Here is a 19,611-nt window from a genome sequence, read left to right as displayed (position 1 = left end):
CTTTTGTAACCCAGCAGGACTCCACTGTGTATAATAAACACTAATGTGGCTCTTAATTGGCTTAAGTGAAATTCATTCTTTCCAAGATAATGGTCAATCATCCATGGTTCAAAGAACCTGCCACCTGGAACCATGACACCTGCAATCACATGGGTGTTAGTGATTTTCCAATCCTTCCAGCTACAGAATGGGTTAGAAACACCAAAACTGACCCTATCAATGTGCACAGGACAATAGCCCACACAAGGTAATCAGAGTTCTTCTACTATGATGAGGGAAGGAGGGGGAAGAGGTTAAAAAGGAATCCTAAGTAAAAGAAAAAAAAGAATCTCCTCTTTTCTCTCCCTTGAATTATGATTTGTACACACAAGTAGATGACTTGTTACTGGCTTCCGGAAAAGAATGAGTAAGAACTATAAAGGAAGGTCCTAAATCTGTTGTTTATTTGCTTTAGTCTAAAATGGAAAAGTAAACAAAATAACACCCCACCATCTTTTTTGCTTGATTTAAGGCAAATAACTGGCTCCCAGCTACTTTAAACAAAAGTTGCAATCATTCATTATGCAACAAATTCTCTAAATGATTTAAAACGTTTGGCCCCACAAGGAAGAATGCAAAACAGATGTAACATAAAGTCTCCGATTATGAATGATAATTTCATGATAAGACCCTTCAACAGTGCCAAAAGATTATTATTAACATGAGCTCCTGATATAAATTATATTGGGAAAAAAATACTCAGCAAGTCCTCAGTTAAACATGTTCCTGCTTACTAGAAAAAAAGAGGTCTATACGTGTTAAATTATCAGATGCTTCTGGCCACAAACAAGATAAGACTCAACTAGAAGCATCTTCTATAACTGAAACATGCATTAGGTCTTTTGAGTAAAAAATGTGGATACAGAGGACTCGAGGGTTGATCAGAAACTCAACAGTATAAGATTCTCATGGATTCTCATAGTTACAGAATGGCTGCCGGAGCTCCAAACACTGAACCCGTGCATGATCACGTCCAAAGCAAGAGGAAAAGGAAGGATGGAAAAAGATAACTTTGTGTCCTAAGCCTGATTCTCTTCAGAAAGGAAAACCTCTCCCAGAAGCCCCGCTTCCTTACACTTCAAAGGCCAAACCAGACTTACACACGGACCTTTAAGTCACATACTGACAAAAGAGAAAGGGGCACCATCCGGACTTACAGCAGGCGTGATACAGTCCCCTGCGACTTGCCCAAACCTGTCAGCAAAAAGGAAGAAAACAAGCTGCTGTATCAGCAAGCAGCGGGTGTCACAGACAAATTCCTGCACAAGTGGCTTAGGCCAAATAAGTGCTTCAAACTCAGAGGTGAGGAATAAAATTCAGAAGCAGAAATGTGGTCCTACACTATCAAATACCCTGAGGTGTCTAAGCAGGAAATGTGAATGAATGAGCAGGCTGCTGAGGCCCATGGAGCCCTGAAGGGGTGTGCCCAGATCACATCTCCAGTTCCTGATCCATTTCACGTTGTATCAATTATCAGCAAACTACAATAGAGCTATCTCCTCAATTTCTACACAGAAGTTATTTGAAAAAGCAGTACCCATGCTTAGGGTTTAACCATTTCCAGAGTGAGAATTCATAAGCAGTATGATTATAAGAGGCTTGAAATTCTTCAGACCTTAAAAAAGCCTCCCAAAATCTACAGCAAACGCTGTGGCACCTGTGGGTGTACCAGCATAAACACATTATTTACCTAGCTTTGTGTAAAAGACCTGCTAATCACAGATGTCTAATATAAGAATCCCTGTCCTGGGATACTTTCTAAGGCAGTATTATAAAGAAGGGTTTCTACAGACTCTCCACTTCCACTGCTCCACTTCATCCTAATTCAGAAATCTGAAATCATTATTAACCTACTCTTCAATGGCTTTTTCTGTTGTTTTTTGACTGTCTCTCTCTAATACACCATAAGCTCCTGTTTACTTGTGAATACTCAGCGCTTGGCACTCAGGCACATATAACAGATGAGCAACGAGCACTTGGTGAACGAAGAGTGAACGTGTTATTGCTGTTCTATTGTTTTCTGCAGAATGTCATTATTTCTATTGTTTTACACAGAATGGGAGCGAACTACACAGGTGGATTCAGACTGACTATAATAGCTTTCCTTACATATTCCATTGCTAACTCCACTTATCTTTACTCCTCAATCTGTCTTACTTTTTAGTAAGTATTGGAAAAAATCCTTAAGAACTTCCCCATCAAGCAGAGACTCCAAACAGTCCCATGTGAGATAATCAGATCCGTGTCTTACCTGCATTCATATCTTTAAACTTTTGCTTTAGCTCAGTAGGAGTAAAACGATACTGATCAAGACCATCATTCCAATAAATTCGGTCCAAGACTTGAAGATCTCCTCCAATCAGCCAATCTCCTTGTTCCATAACCATCTAATGGCAAGAGAAAGAAAATTATTTTTTTTTAAACAGGAATCAAGATCAAAATAAGAACATTTCTCTCACACAAGTTATATATACCTATACATTATGCTCATCTTAAGGTTAATGGTAAATCTGTTTGGCTTATCAACTGAACTGGGAATGAGAAATGCTGTAGAATTAAAATACATTTTATAATTTCACAAAAGATTTGTGATACAGCTATTATATTTGCATATGAAATGCAAACAAAATCGAAATGAATAATTATAACCTTTTAAGTAACAAAAACATTCTTTTAATTGTTGCTGCATGTCGATTAACAGAAAAATGGGTCACTCTGCTCTCTTTGTGTTCTCCAATCCTAAACTTTTGAGCAATTAAAGTAATGATGATGAGAAAAGACAGGAGAAACCAGAGGAATACCAGCTAGTGATTAATGTTACAGAGAAAACAAACAGGGCATGGGAACACAGTATCCAGGGATAGAGTGAATGGCATTTAAGGACAAAGGAGTCAGTATATCTCAGTATATTCCCCTACCGACGATCAGGGCGAACCTGAGCCCCTGGAGTGGAAGTGTGGCATCTTAAACACTGGACTGCCAGCAAAGTCCCATATCTGCCTATTTTTTAAATTTAATTGCTCTTTTTTGTCCTACAGAAGATAATGAAATAAAATTTAGCACACTTCCATGATTTAAACAGATACTATATACATTTTCTGGAGAAGGCAATGGCACCCCACTCCAGTATTCTTGCCTGGAAAATCCTATGAACGGAGGAGCCTGGTAGGCTGCAGTCCATGGGGTCGCTAAGAGTCGGACACGACTGAGCAACTTCACTTTCACTTTTCACTTTCATGCATCAGAGAAGGAAATGGCAACCCACTCCAGTGTTCTTGCCTGGAGAATCCCAGGGACGGGGCAGCCTGGTGGGCTGCCGTCTACAGGGTCGCACAGAGTCGGACACGACTGAAGTGACTTAGCAGCAGCAGCATATACATTTTCTAGATATACAGAGCTACTAAAATTTCACTTAGGGCTTTTTTTTTTGGCTGCCCCATAAAGCTTGTAGGACCTCTGTTCCCTGATCAGGGATGGAACCTGGCCCCAGCAGTAAAAGCGCCGAGTCCAAACCACGGACTCCCAGGGAATTCCCTCAGTTTCTCTTACAGTTCAAAGTCTACTTTAAAACAAAGGACAGAAATGTGACTTCGGTGATAATGTTTCACATACAATACATAAAATAACATGAGGCCCTGTGAGGAGACTAAAACTGCACTGTTTGCATACCGGAAACACAATGTTCAATTAAAAGTCCAGCTTAGATCCACTCACCCTGCTGTGGGCTCCCGCAGCATCCTGCCCTCACATCCTACCCGTAACTACAAGATCAGTATCTGCTCCACCACCAGACAGCTCACAGCAAGCACGAAAGGACTGTGCCTGCCGTGCACACCACCCAACGTTCCCAGCACTGGCACCTAGCTCACGGCCTGGCGTACAGGAGGTGTTTAAACAATATTCGCTGAACATGTGTCTGCACCAAAATGACAAGCTTGTATGCTCATCACACGAATATAAGTTCCAGCCTTGATTCTGCAAAATATTAATGGTTCTGATGGCAGAGTTGATATACAGGTAATGCCTCACAGTTCAGCACAAGCATTATTGGCAAATCAAGACAAAACGCAGCAAGGTTTACTCAGGACCTTGATATAGGGGTGATTCTTGCATGTTGTTCCCCACTGCCTGGCACAGCGCTCCTCCTTCCTGTGTTCAAAAAACTCTGGATTGCGAAGAATAGCCACCCGGCGGCCCTCATACATCAGCGCAAATGCCGTGCAGCCATCCAGCCTCTCTTTGTCTTCCTGAGTAGCCGTCAGGACTATAGGTACTGACAGGTTAATGACACCCCCTGCAGGGCACAAAAGAAGATAAAGCGCACAGCTTATGTTACTCAACAGGTCTCATATCTACCTTTCACACTTCAGCAGACACTCTTCAAATAAAAGATTTACTACTCCAGTGATAAGTTCTATTGGCACCTGGCACAGAAAATCAGGGAGAGAACAAGCAACAAATCCAGAGTTTAAAAAAAAAAAAACAAACAGCAAAAATTCAGAACATCAATTGTAGCAATACTCTTCACAACCATTCATGAATCTGTCTTTAGGGGGAAGAATCACAGATTGTAACAAGGAAGAACTGCTGGTTAAACCTAACATCACCAAAAATGTACGAGTAAGATTAGCAATTGTGCTTCAGGGCCCTTTCAGGACAAATATGAACCCTTGCTGATCACTACATTTTGAGTGGCAAGTTACTTGAAGATACTTGCTAGACTTGGGTCTAGATCCTTGAGAAAGGAAGACAAAAACATTCATAACGTTTTTTTTTGTTTTTTGATCAGAATGGAACTAATGTCAGCTATCACGGGTGACGAAACAAGTAAATAATCAGTGTCTCCATTTACATCAAAATATGCTGCTGGTGAGACAGAAGGCACATTCTCGGTTCCCAACCTTTCAAGAGCTAAAAGTGTTTTCTTCTTTTCCCACTCATCATGTACAGGTTAGGAAAATAAAATGCATTCTCAAATTCATATGTGGATGTTATTTACGTATCAAAGAGAAACCATATTTTTTTGGAAATCATGGCATGCCTTCTTGGGGCGAAAGATGTCAACAAAATCAGTGATAACTGCTTGACTATTTTAAAATTACCACCACAAGGTAGAGTTCAAAATGGAAAATTAATAGACAGATTTGTACCACATCCAAGACTGAATCATTACTAAGGAGGCAGTCCATAGTAACTTCTACCATTATTTCCAAAGAAGAAAATCAAAAAGTAAAATTCAATCCTTATGTTCTTGTGATAAAAGTTTCTTGAGATCAAGGATTAGGAATTACATTTTCTAGTATCTGTTTATTTCCCTGGTCAAAAAAAGTTCTTCATAACACAGAAGAACATGATTGCAATTTTGTAGGGTTCTATGACTTCTTTTTAAATGGAAGTATTGTAGCTGAGGTACAATATTATGTTAGCTTCAGATGTACAACACTGTGATTCAACATTTAAATACAATATTTAAATCATCATGAAATGATCACCGTAAGTCTAGTAATCATTTGTCACCATATAAAATTATTACAGTATTATATTTATGCTAATAATTATATGCCTGTGACTTATTTATTTTATAGCTGGAAGTTTACACCTCTTAATCCCCTTCACCTTAGCCTACTCCCATCCCTTCCCTTCTAGCAACCATGAGTTTGTTCTCTGTATCTACAACTCTATTTCTGTTTTGTTTGTGCTTTTGTATTTTAAATTCCACATATGAGTGAAATCACATGGAAATTTGTCTTTCTCTGTTTGACTTATTTCACTTTAACATAATAACCTCCAGGTCCATCCATGTTGCAACAAATGGCAAAAGTTCTTTCTTTTTTTACAGCTGAGTAATACTCCTGTGTGTGTGTGTGTGTGTGTGTGTGTGTGTGTGTGTATATCTTCTTTATCCATTCACCAACTGATGGGTGCTTAGGTTGATTCCATGTCTTAGTGACCATAAATAATGCTGCAATGAACATATGGGTGCATATACCTTTTGTAGTTACTGTTTTTGTTTTCTTCAGATAAATACCCAGAAGGGGAATTGCCAGATCATATGGCACTAGAGCTCTTTACAAGTTAGTAATATCTCCTTTACTGTAGTAAATTAATGTTACCAACAGTATACAAAGTTTAAGGTAGCTAGAATGTAATGACAATATCTTAAATATAGATTTCTTTGGCAATTGCTTCAATGTTTTAAAATAAGAAAACCATCCTTTCAGCCACCTATTTCAGGATTTCTAAACTTAGACTCCCTGATTCCTTGTTAGAACACCTGGCTTAATAAGCAAGCACGGGCTTCAGTACAGCACAATTTAGTGACTATGTACACTTTTGGAAAAGGCTTTCCACCGTGATCAGGTAGATATGGAATAGGGAAACTGCATTCGTTTTTTAAACCCATTTTCAGCCCTAACCCCCAGGTTGTCCTTCTCCCTCACAATAAATCACAATCAGGAAAACTAAAACTGGAAAAAGGATCTCAGGATATACTTAAAATATTCAGTACTGATACAATTTAGTCTTAAAGTGCTATCTCCAATTAAGATGTTACCAGTACTCTCTCTAAACAGTGACCAATCCCTGGAAATATGTGCCCTCTTTTCCACACTCAATGCACCTGAATGTCCAAAGTCTTACCATCCAGAAGACAATCGAAATGAAGACACTGCAAGTACTCCCTCTCTCTCATAAAGCCGTTCAGCGGGGTTGCCCAGCCTTCTGCCAAAACCTGCACCCACTGCAGATCCACCTAGTAAATGAGACAGTAGAGAACAATGCTCTATTTCATGTTCTCAGCAACAAAAGCAGTAATGGTTTTCTGGAGTTTCATTTTGAAAGTAATGGTAACAAACTTCTCAAGAACGATTATAGATTATACAAATCTAATAAACAACAAGGGCACTAAGAAAATATGCATTTTTCTTAATAAATTTAAATAACATTTCTAATAAGAATAGCATCTCCTAAATCAGCATTCCTCAAACTTCAATATGTGTAAGAAACCTCTGGAAGACTTGTTAAATAAAGACCATTCCACATCAGTTTCTGATTTAGCTGGTTTGCTATGGGGGACAAAGATTTGTATTTTTAACAGGTACCCAGAAAATGTTAACAATAACGTTCTAGAAACTACACTCTGACAACCACTGTTCTAAACTAAAACAAACTTTAGATAAAAATACTTACCAAAAGGGTCCCTCACCAATGACATTCATTTTACAAACACTGTATTATTTCTTGAACTTTAAGATTTCTAGTGTATCTGATCAGAATATTAAAGAATTGATAAATTAATGATGAATTCATGTAAGCTGGGGGGGTGGCTTCCCCAGTGGCTCAGCGGTAAAGAAACCACCTGTATTTCAGGAGATGCTAGCTCAATCCTTGGGTTAGGAAGATCCCCTGGAGAAAGAAATAGCAACCCACTCTGGAAATCCCATGGACAGAGGAGATCGGAGGGCTACCGTCCATGGGGTTGCAAAACAGTCAGACACGACTTAGCGACAAAACAATGTAAGCTGGATATGCTCACTTTTAACTTGGTACATGTTAAAAGAGATTCTCAAAAGAGACAAGATAAAGCACCTGACCAAGAGGTGTGCAGTAAGATGTGGCTTACCATGTATTCCCAAAGTATGCTGGCCAGCATGTTCCACTGAAAAATCAAATAATGGCAAAGTACATCCCTCCTTGAATTCACAGGAAAAAATGATATTCATGCACCAAATTGTTTCATTTTCAAGTTCTCCTCTTATTAATTCTTCCTAAGCATCTGACATGGTCCCTATTTGTCTCTACTGGAATCTAATTCTAGATGGTATTTACTATAAACTGAATGTTTATGTCCCCCCTAAATATGTTGAAGCCCCCAGTGTAAACTGGAAATAGGGCCCTAAGGAGGTGATGCAGCTTAAATGAGGTCATAAGGTTGGGTCCTCATCCAATAGTCTGGTGCCTGCATAAGAGAAGGAAGAGACACCAGAGCTCGACTCTCACCCTGAGCACATGGCAAGAAGGTGTCTGACAGCCGGAGAGGAAGGGAACCTTGTCAGGGGCCCAGTCAGCCAGCACCTAGGTCTTGGACTTTCTTTCTTACAGAACCGTGAGAAAAGAAATGTCTGTTGTTTATGTCACCCAGGCTACGGTTTTTGTTGTGGAAGCCCAAGCTAATACATTACATGATGTAGCCTACGTTTTTTTAATTAATTATTTTTCATACTGCTAAGCAAAGAACAAACCACTGTATTGAAAAAGGTTCACATTTGAAAAAGCTACTATCTTTTTGGGTTACAGAGTCTGACTGACCTGGATTCGGATTCATTCATTCTCAGTTTCTTTCTTCTCTCTCTCCCCCTACCCCAGTGTGTGTGTGTGTGTGTGTGTGTGTGTGTGTGTGTGTGTGTGTGTGTGTGTGTGTGTGTGTGTGTGTGTGTGTGTTTATTCAATTGATACAAAGTCTGTTAGTGACAAAATCTGTTGTTCCTTAGTAAAGTCAGCTTTGAGTGACTCTGCTCCCCCACTCCCCCTTCTCCTTGCTCCCTGCAACATGTCTTAGCTTCCGGTTAGAAACCCAATCACACAAACCACCTAGACAATGTACTCCTATCAGGAATTCGAGTAAGTCTTTGAAGAGTCTTTCTCCAGCCTCAGAAAGTTTGGGGGTTTTATTTTTCCCTTCCTCCTTACTTTCAGATTTGGCACTTTCCTGGGTGTCTGGGATTTTTACTACACTAGACGAAAGGCTGGGAAATTCTATTCCTACTTTAAGTTCTTATTTCTAAACCTATTTTTAAAGTATATCTGAATGATACAATTTAAAATTCTCTAAAGATTTGAAAGTGATAAATTATAATCTCCACTGTCTTCACATCTAGTTTAAGCAGTTTCTTATTGGGAAAAACACCTAATGATATTATTAGAGCTACAATATACAACATAATTATTCTTCACAATATAAGAAAGGGAAAATCGGGGTCTTGGCAAGGGATTAGGAAACAAAGTTTAGGGGAAAAAAAGTTCATTTTAATTATTAAAGGCTTTTTACTTTTTAGAATCCATTCCTTCTGATAAACCTAAAATCTTATATAACCTCTATTCTTTGGTATTTCAAAATAAATATTATGAGTAAAATAAAATCAAAGCCACGGTAATTTGGGAATATGGTTTTATAAATTAAACATATTTCCCATCCCTGGAAATGGTGATATATACAACTATGACCACCACCACCACTCATGCCCTCAAACCAACAACTATCTATAGGATTAAAGCACTTGATATGGAAAAAGGACAAAGCACTTACTTTATTAATTTTCAACGCTGGCAGTGTTTCTGCATCTGTTTTTGCCAAATGAAGTTTATTTTCTGGCACATACAGTTCTTTCACTTCATAAGAGGCATCCACAGGAACAATATCCTACACATTAACAAAAGCAAAATTAAATGCTTGATCCAACAATTTAGAGTTCTCCAAAAGGTATGTTAATGAAGGAAATTAATGTTTCAAAAAGAGATTTTAAAAACAGTATGAGAAGGATTTAATCAATTTTCCTAATGACGGTTGGCCTACTCCCAAGCAGATAACATCCCACACGCAAGAAATCGTCACACGTAATTTCCCACTATTGAGTGTGAAAGCAATTCCCACAGTGTACCATGTATGTCAAAATCAGGCAACTGCACAGAGGTGACCTCAAGTAAGGAATAATGATTAAAAGGATTTAGAAACAAACACACAAAAAAAGCACTCTAAACATCATCACTATTATCTGTAACATATTATGGAACCATTTTATTCCAGCTTCCGTACACATCTTTATCACCAGCCTCACTAACACCACCTAATTAGCCATGTAATACAGTACTCCAGAGCACGTCAGCTCTATTCCCACCACCGCGGTTTGAAAAAGAGCACTCTCTGACCTCCTATGAAGTGCATTCTGGAAATTTTATCCCAACTCCAAGTACTCATTTATATCATACTGGGACAAAGCTTTTTCTCATTTATCCCACAAGTATCTATTTGTGATGACCCAAACTTACACACTACTCTCAGACACTGCTCATTAGGTGACCTTCACGAGGCCTGTTCACACCTGTCATTCTCCTAGGAATAATTATCAAATGTGTTTAATTACTCTAAATTTTTAAAGTCAAATCAATCAAGTAACCTCCATAAGCATATAAAACTGGCACTGATTAAGTTTTTCATATATGTCTAAGCAATGTCTCATTTAAAAATACATTAATTCTCAAGAAAATGATAAAACAAGCCAGACTGAGAAAAAATATCTGCAAAAGGCGTATCTGAAAAAGGACTATTATCCAAAACATAGAAAGAACTCTTAAAACTCAACAGTAAGAAAAGAACCCTATTAGAAAATGGGTCAGAGACCTGAGAAGTTATACAGAGGACAAATAAGTATATGAAACAATACTCTACATTATATATCATCAGAAAAATGCAATTCAAAACCACAGTGAGATAACCCTGTTAGAATATACTTATTAGAATGGTCAAAATCCAAAACACTGAGCACATGCTGACAAGGAGGAAGAGCAACAGGAACTCTCACTCACTGCTGATGGGAATGCAAAATGGTAGAGCTGCTTTAGAAGACAATCTGTTCTGAGCAAGCTCTGAGAGTTGGTGATGGACAAGGAAGCCTGGCGTGCTGCAGTCCACGGGGTCACAAAGAGTCAGGCACGACTGAACAACTGAACTGAACTGAACCATATGCTCGCCATGCAACCTAGTCATCATGCTCCTTGGTATTTACCCAGATGAGCTGAAAACTTATGTTCACACAAAACTGCCCAAACTTGAAAACAAGCAGTAGATGAATGAATAAATGGCAGTACATCCAGACAATGGAATATTAGTCATTCAGCCCTAAGAAGAAATGAGCTATCAAACCATGCAAAGACATGAAGGAAGCTTAAAGGCAGATTATTAAATCAAAGAAACCCACTGAAAAAGGTTACATACTATATGGTTCCAACTATAGGACATTCTGAAGAGGCAAAACGAGGATGAGATGGCTGGATGGCATCACTGACTCGATGGACGTGAGTCTGAGTGAACTCCGGGAGTTGGTGATGGACAGGGAGGCCTGGCGTGCTGCGATTCATGGGGTTGCAAAGAGTCGGACACGACTGAGTGACTGAACTGAACTGATGGACACAGTAAAAACATCAGTGGTTGCCCAACTGATGGGGAGGGGAGAAGAATAGGAAGAACACAGGGGATTTTCTAGGACAGTAAAGCTATTCTGTATAATACTACAATGGTGTGTAAATGTCATTACACAGGTATTATAACCCACACAATGTTCAACCCTAATGTAAATTATGAACTATGGATGATAACAATGTATCAATTTGTTGTTGTTTAGTAGCTCAGTCGCATCCCACTCTTTGTGACCCCAAGTGTTTAAGACACTACCTACTGCTTTTCCTAAGGAAAAAGTTTGGGAAGAAACTTCAACTTATATTCAGACTTATAGTAATATCTTCAGCAGATGGAAAAACCAGAGTCAGATGTGTGTCTCAAAACTAGATGACCTCATGAAAGCCTGAATGCCACCACCCAAGTAGTCTTTATGGGCCCTGTGAATCTAGAAAGAATTATTCTCCTACATTTCTCTGATATTCTGTTCCTTCAAAGATGGAACACGTGTGCTAAGTTACTTCAGTTGTATCCGACTCTTTGTGGCTCCGTGGACTGCAGCCCGCCAGGCTCCTCTGTCCATGTGATTCTCTGGACAAGAATACTGGAGTGGGTTGCCATGTCCTCCTCCAGGGGATCTTCCCAACCCAGGGATCATATCCGCATCTCCTGCATTGGCAGGGAGATTCTTTACCACTACTGCCACCTTGAAAGCCCATAAAGATGGAACAGCTCTGGCTAAGTCATGTACCAAAACCAAGTTCCTCCTGCCAGTAAATTCAAGGCCTCTGATCTTTCTCAGGAGAAACTCAAGAATGAATGAGAAGAGTAAATATGAAGAAAGAAAGAAAAGAAATAATGAAATTAAAAGACATAAATAAAGGAGCACTGCTTGCTACCATGCCATGTTCAGCCAGCTCTCTGGGGGCCCTTTGTCCTTCGAGAATCCCACTGCTCAGGGGAAAGCAGAGAGTGTGTGTTAAACACAAACTGCAGAGCACAGAGAGCTTCATAAACCTTCCACACCTCCTTTTGCAATTAAGCCTGCAGCAGGCACCCACAGCAGAAGACTACTTATTATTACTTATTACTAACAGTAAACACTACATGAGCACCACAAAGAATAATGGTGAAGGAGGAGAGACAGCTTCTATAAGCTGCTTCCATTTTCTCTTTATAGATACTAATACAATACAACAAGGTAAAGTCTCTTTTTAAAATCTAGCAAGAGAAACAGCTTAAGGTAGTCCATTCTATACTTCTAACTCCAGGAATTATTTTTAATACATTTGTTTGAAATAATAAATTAATTATTTGATTATTTTTATAAAGAATAATTTATAATAATTTTATAAATAGTTAAATTAAATAAACAGTAGTAAAGAAAATGTGGAAATGAGAAAAACCCATCACCCTTATATATGGTTATCAACATCATTTTTGAATATTTCCCTTCAAGTGTTCTTCACCCATAGGTGTATCATAGAGCAACTGGTAGTTTGAGCAGTTTGTACAAAGTCTATTACTCCATCAACCAGAAAATAAAAATTCAGAATCCAAGTTTCCCAGAACACTGTAACATGCGTTAAGTGAACTGCACATGCACCCTTATGTTCAATTAGTTTCTTGGGTATGTGTAAAGCTCTCAAAGGTGCCTTGAGAAACACACATTTTTGCAAAATAAAGAATTCAAGTCTTCCACAACAAATACTAGAATTAAAAGTTACACAGTTAGACATTCACTAAGGCTTTTGAGAGAAAGAGTATGATAAAATTTCACAAAACACACTTGAAATTAAATATTTATATGAATCACAAAAACATCAGAGGAACATCACCTTCAAAACCAAAAAGATACAATAAAGCAACAGAGGTCTATAGGTCACTTATTTCTGATTTGGCTACTTAAGGCCTGAGATCAAATTCCAACTGTGCAACCTTGAACAGGTTATCTACATTTCTCAACTTGTTTCTTTCTCAGCTGTTTAACAACAACAAGGGTAGGAGTGTGTGTGTATGTATATAATACATATATGTGTGTGTGTGTGTGTGAGTATATGCATATACATATATATAGTTACATGGCTGTGTGAAAAATGACTTAAAGTATGTAATCTGTGGGGGTTCACATTTACTGGATGCTAACAACAAACCCAGCAATGCCTTAAGGGCATCACATGAATTAATTCATTTAATTTTCATGCAATCCTACCTATGAAAGTAAAAGAAACTATTGCTATCGTTCTTTTACAGATGAGGAAATTGAGGCTCAGAAGAGGTTAATAACTTACCCCAAATCCCTGCTACACTGTCTTCCAATGTGCTTAATACACAATAAATACTCAATAAATAATAATTACAGTGTGCTTGCTACATGCCAGGAACTGTTCTAAGCATGAATAGAATTCTCAGAACAATTTTGAGATAGGTACTATTTTTATTTCCCATTTCACAGATGAGAGGATCAAAGCCAAAGAAATTAGGTTATTTTTCCCAAGGTCATATAGTTAATTGATAAGTGTTGAGGCTGGGATTCCAACTCAGGTCCCAACACTATTCTCTTCCAAATAAAAAAATAAACTAAAAAAAATTTTAATTAAAATAAAACCTTTACTGTTTCTCCCATAAAACTAAGTTATGAAACATTTTGTCACACATAGTGCTCTTAGTTTCTTTTCATGGTTTTATTAAACATTTACAATTCCCAGGGTTTCAGCATGTGATCTTTCTGTGTTAATAAAGATCTAGACAAAAAGTAAAGATATTCAACATTTCAGTTACACCTAAACATTTCTATTAATAACAAGTGAATGATTTTCAACAAACTTTCTCAAGCCCCATCACTGTAAATAAATCAAACACCTCCATTCTCACAACTTTGGATCCCTTAAAACTTTAAAAAACAGAATCCACAGTCTGGGAACAAATGACACAGCAACTCCAGGGAAGAGAAGGATTTCACTGATACAAACAATTCTACCTAAAGCTTTCTTTGGCCTCTATGAAGCCCATACTACTTTGTAAGGATGGGATGCCTCTTTCTTGATGGGTATTGATGACTTTCCTCCACCCTCACCCCCGCTTTACCACTAACAGTTGTCAACCATCCTGGAGGGTCAGAGGAGCGCACCCAACAGACTGAATCTTTTGATCTCTGTTGGATACAACAGGGCACTTTTAGCTGGTTTGCTAAGCCAGCATCACTAGCGTCAGCCCACACACGCTAATGAGGAGCAGCAGCACTGCCCACTGCGGCACTCCCAGCACAAGGCAGGCTCTGTCCTCGCCTCACCTCGGTCCTGGACCCCCCTTCTGTATCACATACCACACTGGAGTACGCACCCCAGTATGTGAATCTGCACCCTCCAAGGAGAGTTTGTTCAAAATAAGAGCCGAGAATCAACAAAGGTTTCTATACATCATGTCCATTTCCTGCCAACCACACCCTCGGTGAAAAACCAAAAGGTACAAACAGTTGGTGAGCAAATCCAAGAGAACTTGTTTGAACATGAAAGAGCAGTATCTCTATTATAAGCCTGGCCAAATTATTTGTTTAATGTTTTGTATACTAATAATGCCATAGCTTTAGGATGAATGCATTTTTAGTAACAAGCCATTTTATCTGCATGAACATAGAGGCTATGATCATTTTTTTTTTTTTAATTTTTATCAGCCATGCCACATGGCTTACAGGATCTTAGTTCCCCAACCAGGGATGGAACCTGGGACCCCTGCAGTGGAAGCTCTGAGTCCTAACCACTGGATCACCAGGGAATTCCCCTATAATCACTTTCTTTTCAAGAAAGAGGGAATTTAGAACTTCTCTGGCAGTCCAGTGGTTAAGGCTCCAAGAAAGAAGGCATTTTTTTTCCTTTTATCAAGAAAATAATTTTAAATTATATAAATGTTTATTCATCATTAAAACTTTAAAATTTGAGTGTTAATTTTTTTCATTACACGGCAGGTCACAAAATTCTTTCCTTTTCAAAATTCACACTCAGCAATTATTTTAAGAGGAATTTTAGCCTCATAACTTAAATATAAAATTCTTCTGATGCCTAACCAATGGCAAAATAAAGGTTTGAGAAGTTGCCACTGTTTTTCTCTTCAAAAACGTACATAAAGCAAATATGTTTGGAATTAACACAAACACAGCAGGAGTCAACAGGAACATGGAATACATGTTTGGAAGAGGCAGGTTCTCTGTAGACTGAACATGTAGAGAGGAGAGAACTATCAGGAAGACAAACTGTTTTTAAAATGTGGACACAGCCAGTTTCTATCACATTCTACTGAAATATTTTTAGTTTCCAAAACCACGATTAAACATCAAAAAAGATCAAAACCATCTCAAAGTGAGACAAGATATCTGGATAACAGAACATGAAGTCTCTGCCACATGAGCTATCCATTTTATTTGGGATTCATTAGGATTCCCAGAGATACAGCTATCAGAAAATGTGTTCTTCTGCAACATGTACATATAAAACCCTTTACATCAGGAAGCTTCCTTTAAAACAAAAATAGATCACAAGCCAGGTCAGGAACAGGTGTTTATGCACCTAAACCCTTCAGTTCAGTTCAGTTCAGTCACTCAGTCGTGTCCGACTCTTTTCGACCCCATGAATTGCAGCACGCCAGGCCTCCCTGTCCATCACCAACTCCCGGAGTTCACTGAGACTCACGTCCATCGAGTCAGTGATGCCATCCAGCCATCTCATCCTCTGTCGTCCCCTTTTCCTCCTGCCCCCAATCCCTCCCAGCAACAGGGTCTTTTCCAATGAGTCAACTCTTTGCATGAGGTGGCCAAAGTATTGGAGTTTCAGCTTTAGCATCAGTCCTTCCAATGAACACCCAGGACTGACTTCCTTTAGAATGGACTGGTTGGATCTCCTTGCAGTCCAAGTTAACTCTGATCTTAACAGCTCCACAGTCACCATTTAAGGGTAAAGAGGAAACAGGGGTACTCCTAGGAGTTCTCGTGAATAGGAGGTTAACTAACAATTTACTAGGGCCCTCCCTAGTGGCTCAGATGGTAAATAATCTGCCTGCAACACAGGAGACCTGGGTTCGATCCCTGGGTGGGGAAGATCCCCTGGAGAAGCAAATGGCAACCCACTCCAGTATTCTTGCCTGGAGAATTCCACGGATAGAGGAACCTGGCAGGTTACAGTCCATGGGGTCACAAAGAGTCAGACACGACTGAGAGACTAATTGGCTGACTAACGATTTACTACCATTAATGAGGTAGGTCTAGAAATATTCAAATATTCATTTAAACTTAATATGTAACATAGATACACAAAACTTTTTTATTTGATTGACTAAATACAATCTAATACCTAACATGTTGTATTCATACCTTTGTTCAGAGACAACTGCTCATTTTTTCCTGGAAACTGGCTGGTAGAATATTCACTACCTGAAAATAGTAGTCCTTCCCTTCTCTTTTTAATGTTCCTAACTGTGAACACGTTAATAAACAGAGTGACTTCACATTTTAAATTGTTCCTTTAAGTATATTCTGAACTTTTTCTTAAGCCAAATCTGCTCAACAGATTTGAATGCTAGAGCTCAATCATTTTTTTATGTAACTATTAAATTTCTATTATCTAAACTACATGCATCCCAAGCATGAACACCAAATGACATTCTGGCATCACTTGAAAACGGAGCTGCAAAGTCTGGTTTTAGTACAGTATAAAATCCATTTAGAGCACTAAACCACCATTTCATAAAAAGACAAACCTTTAAATAATTTATAGCACCACTAAATCTAGAGTTCCTAGTAGATTTAAAAACAGTATTTAAAATATCACATTAGATTAAAACCATCAGCAAGAAGCCTACTTCCTTATGTCATAACCCGCCAAGTGAAAATGCAATACCAGCAGGCCATCTAGTGACCATTCAAGGGTTAGGAAAAAAACTTCAATGAATTTAAAAACCTTCAATATTTTCCAGTGTCTTCTATCTTCTTAAATAAAAATGTGTGAACCAAAGCACACTGAGAAAATAAAGATGCTCTGACAAAATACTGAAAAATTAAATACATAAATGACTCCACTGTCTATTCCAATTTTACTACATAAGCCAGATCAAAAGAGAAATAAGACAATCCAGAGATGCCAGAACCAAAATACTCTTCATCCTAAAATACCCTTTGTAGAGCACCCTAAAAATATTTTTTCTCAGTGAAAATCGATTCTATATATTAGCAATGATAAAATAAAAATTTGTATTATAAAGCATCCACCTGCAACACGGGAGACCTGGGTTTGATCCCTGGGTTGAGAAGATCCTCTGGAGAAGGGCATGGCAACTCACTCCAGTATTCCTGCCTGGAAAATCCCATGGACAGAAAAGCCTGGCAGGCTACAGTCCATGAGGTCACAAAGAAGTGACACAAGTGACTTGGCACATTTGACCCCAATAAAAATTTTCCATTTCTTTCTTAGATGGACTGATTAATTTTTTGTTGGTAGTAGAGAATACTGAAGAAACAATACCTGGTAGAATTCACTTCGTTAAGTCTCTCCAATACCAAGCAGCAGATAGAAAAAATTCCACCCATCACCAGGGGAGGCAGCACTTCTCAATCTTGGAACAAATAACTTCACCTTCCTGAATTTGTTTTCTCATCAGTAAAACGAGGAAAATTACAACTACTTCTCAGAATCTTACAAATTCAATGCAATAATGCTACTGAAGCGACTACCAAAGGCTTTTGCACATGGTAAGAGTCCTCACAGGAGTTCTTGTTGCAGATTCCCACCTCTGTCCATGCCATCTCCTTCCACTCACAATTACATTCTTACACATAATGCTGGTCAACACAGACCCACCAATAAATCTTCACATCCCCACTCACACACTCTATAAACCTATGGAGATTTGGTTACTATTCTTTGCTTTAAAATACCACTGTATTCAACATATTCATTCTTTCCACTCCCAATCTATATTTGTGACATTTGGCCACCTGATGCAGAGAGTTAACTCATTGGAAAAGGCCCTGATGCTGAGAAAGATGGAGGGCAGGAGGAGCAGGGGATGACAGAGGATGAGATGGTTGGATGGCATCACAGGCTCAATCAACATGAGTTTGAGCAAACTCCAGGAGATAGTGAAGGCACAGGGAAGCCTGGAGTACTACAGTCCATGGGGTCACAAAGAGTCAAACACAACTGAGCGACTGAACAACAACCCACCTTTGGAAACCCTAACAAATGGCTTTGTGATGACAATGAAGTTCAACTGCACTGGCTACTCCTGGATCACCATGTAGAAAGTTTGTTAGAAAAAGTGCACATTATAGTAAGTCACCTTGTGATCAGGGTGCGGCAGGCAAGCAAACTCCTTGCATCACCATAAACTTTGAGCTTAATGTCAAGTATTCACTGGTTTCCCCATGTGCCCTAATGCTCATTTGAGATTCAACTTTGTGAGAAAGTCGATCAAAAGAGAACAAACATCAGAAGAGAAGTACTTATATATGTGTGTGAATTTCTTTCTTGAATTTTTTAAAAATTCTATCTCATGTTATAAAAGAAAAGAATTTATACAGTCATTCTAGCTTATAATTATAAATAATGGTTCTAAGAACCAAATATCCAAAAATAAAGGTTGTAAGGAACAAAGCTAGTGGAGGTGATGGAATTCTAGCTGAGCTATTTCAAATCCTATAAGAGGATATTAAAGTGCTATACTCTATATGCCAGCAAATATGGAAAACAGCAGTGACCACAAGACTGGAAAAGGTCAGTTTTCATTCCAATCCCAAAGAAGGGCAATGCCAAAGAATGTTCAAACTACCACACAACTGCACTCATTTCACATACTAGCAAGATAATGCTCAAAATTCTCCAAGTTAGGCTTCAACAGTACCTAAACCGAGAAATTCTAGATGTTCAAGCTGGATTTAGAAAAGGCAGAGGAACCAGAGATCAAATCGCCAACATCCTTTGGATCATAGAAAAAGCTAGAGAATTCCAGAAAAACATCTACTTCTCCCTCACTGACCATGCTTCACAGCCTTTGACTGTGTGGTGGTGGTTTAGAAGTTAAGTCGTGTACAACTCTTGCGACCCCATAGACTGTAGCCTGCCAGGCTCCTCTGTCCTGGATTCTCCAGGCAAGAATCCTGGAGTGGGTTGCCTTTCCTTGCACTGTGTGTATCACAACAAACTGTGGAAAATTCTGAAAGAGATGGGAATACCAGACCACCTTACCTGCCTCCTGAGAAACCTGTATGCAGTTCAAGAAGCAACAGATAGAACTGGACATGAAACAATGGACTGGTTCCAAATCAGGAAAGGAGTACGTCAAGGCTCTATACTGTCACCCTGCTTATTTAACTTATATGCAGAGTACATCATGCGAAATGCCAGGCTGGATGAAGC

The 19,611-nt window shown here is 38.8% G+C and overlaps 1 protein-coding gene across 2 annotated transcripts in view; it reads right to left on the bottom strand.

Annotated features, from left to right (window-relative positions):
* The window catches only part of PAPSS1 (3'-phosphoadenosine 5'-phosphosulfate synthase 1), a 121,521-nt gene that overhangs the window by 49,119 nt on the left and 52,791 nt on the right, over nucleotides 1-19,611 (bottom strand). For both annotated transcript variants that reach the window (XM_070372042.1, XM_070372043.1), the window contains exons 6-9: nucleotides 9,344-9,457; nucleotides 6,679-6,790; nucleotides 4,128-4,333; nucleotides 2,291-2,426 (exon numbers count right to left, since the gene is read on the bottom strand). In XM_070372042.1, the coding sequence (XP_070228143.1) occupies nucleotides 2,291-2,426; nucleotides 4,128-4,333; nucleotides 6,679-6,790; nucleotides 9,344-9,457 (568 nt within the window). The remainder of the gene's footprint in view (nucleotides 1-2,290; nucleotides 2,427-4,127; nucleotides 4,334-6,678; nucleotides 6,791-9,343; nucleotides 9,458-19,611) is intronic.

Source organism: Bos mutus, chromosome 6 (genome assembly GCF_027580195.1).
Source record: "Bos mutus isolate GX-2022 chromosome 6, NWIPB_WYAK_1.1, whole genome shotgun sequence".
Classification (NCBI taxonomy): domain Eukaryota; kingdom Metazoa; phylum Chordata; class Mammalia; order Artiodactyla; family Bovidae; genus Bos; species Bos mutus.
The sequence above is the reverse complement of the archived record's forward strand: the minus strand, read 5'-3'. Positions and strand labels throughout refer to the sequence as shown.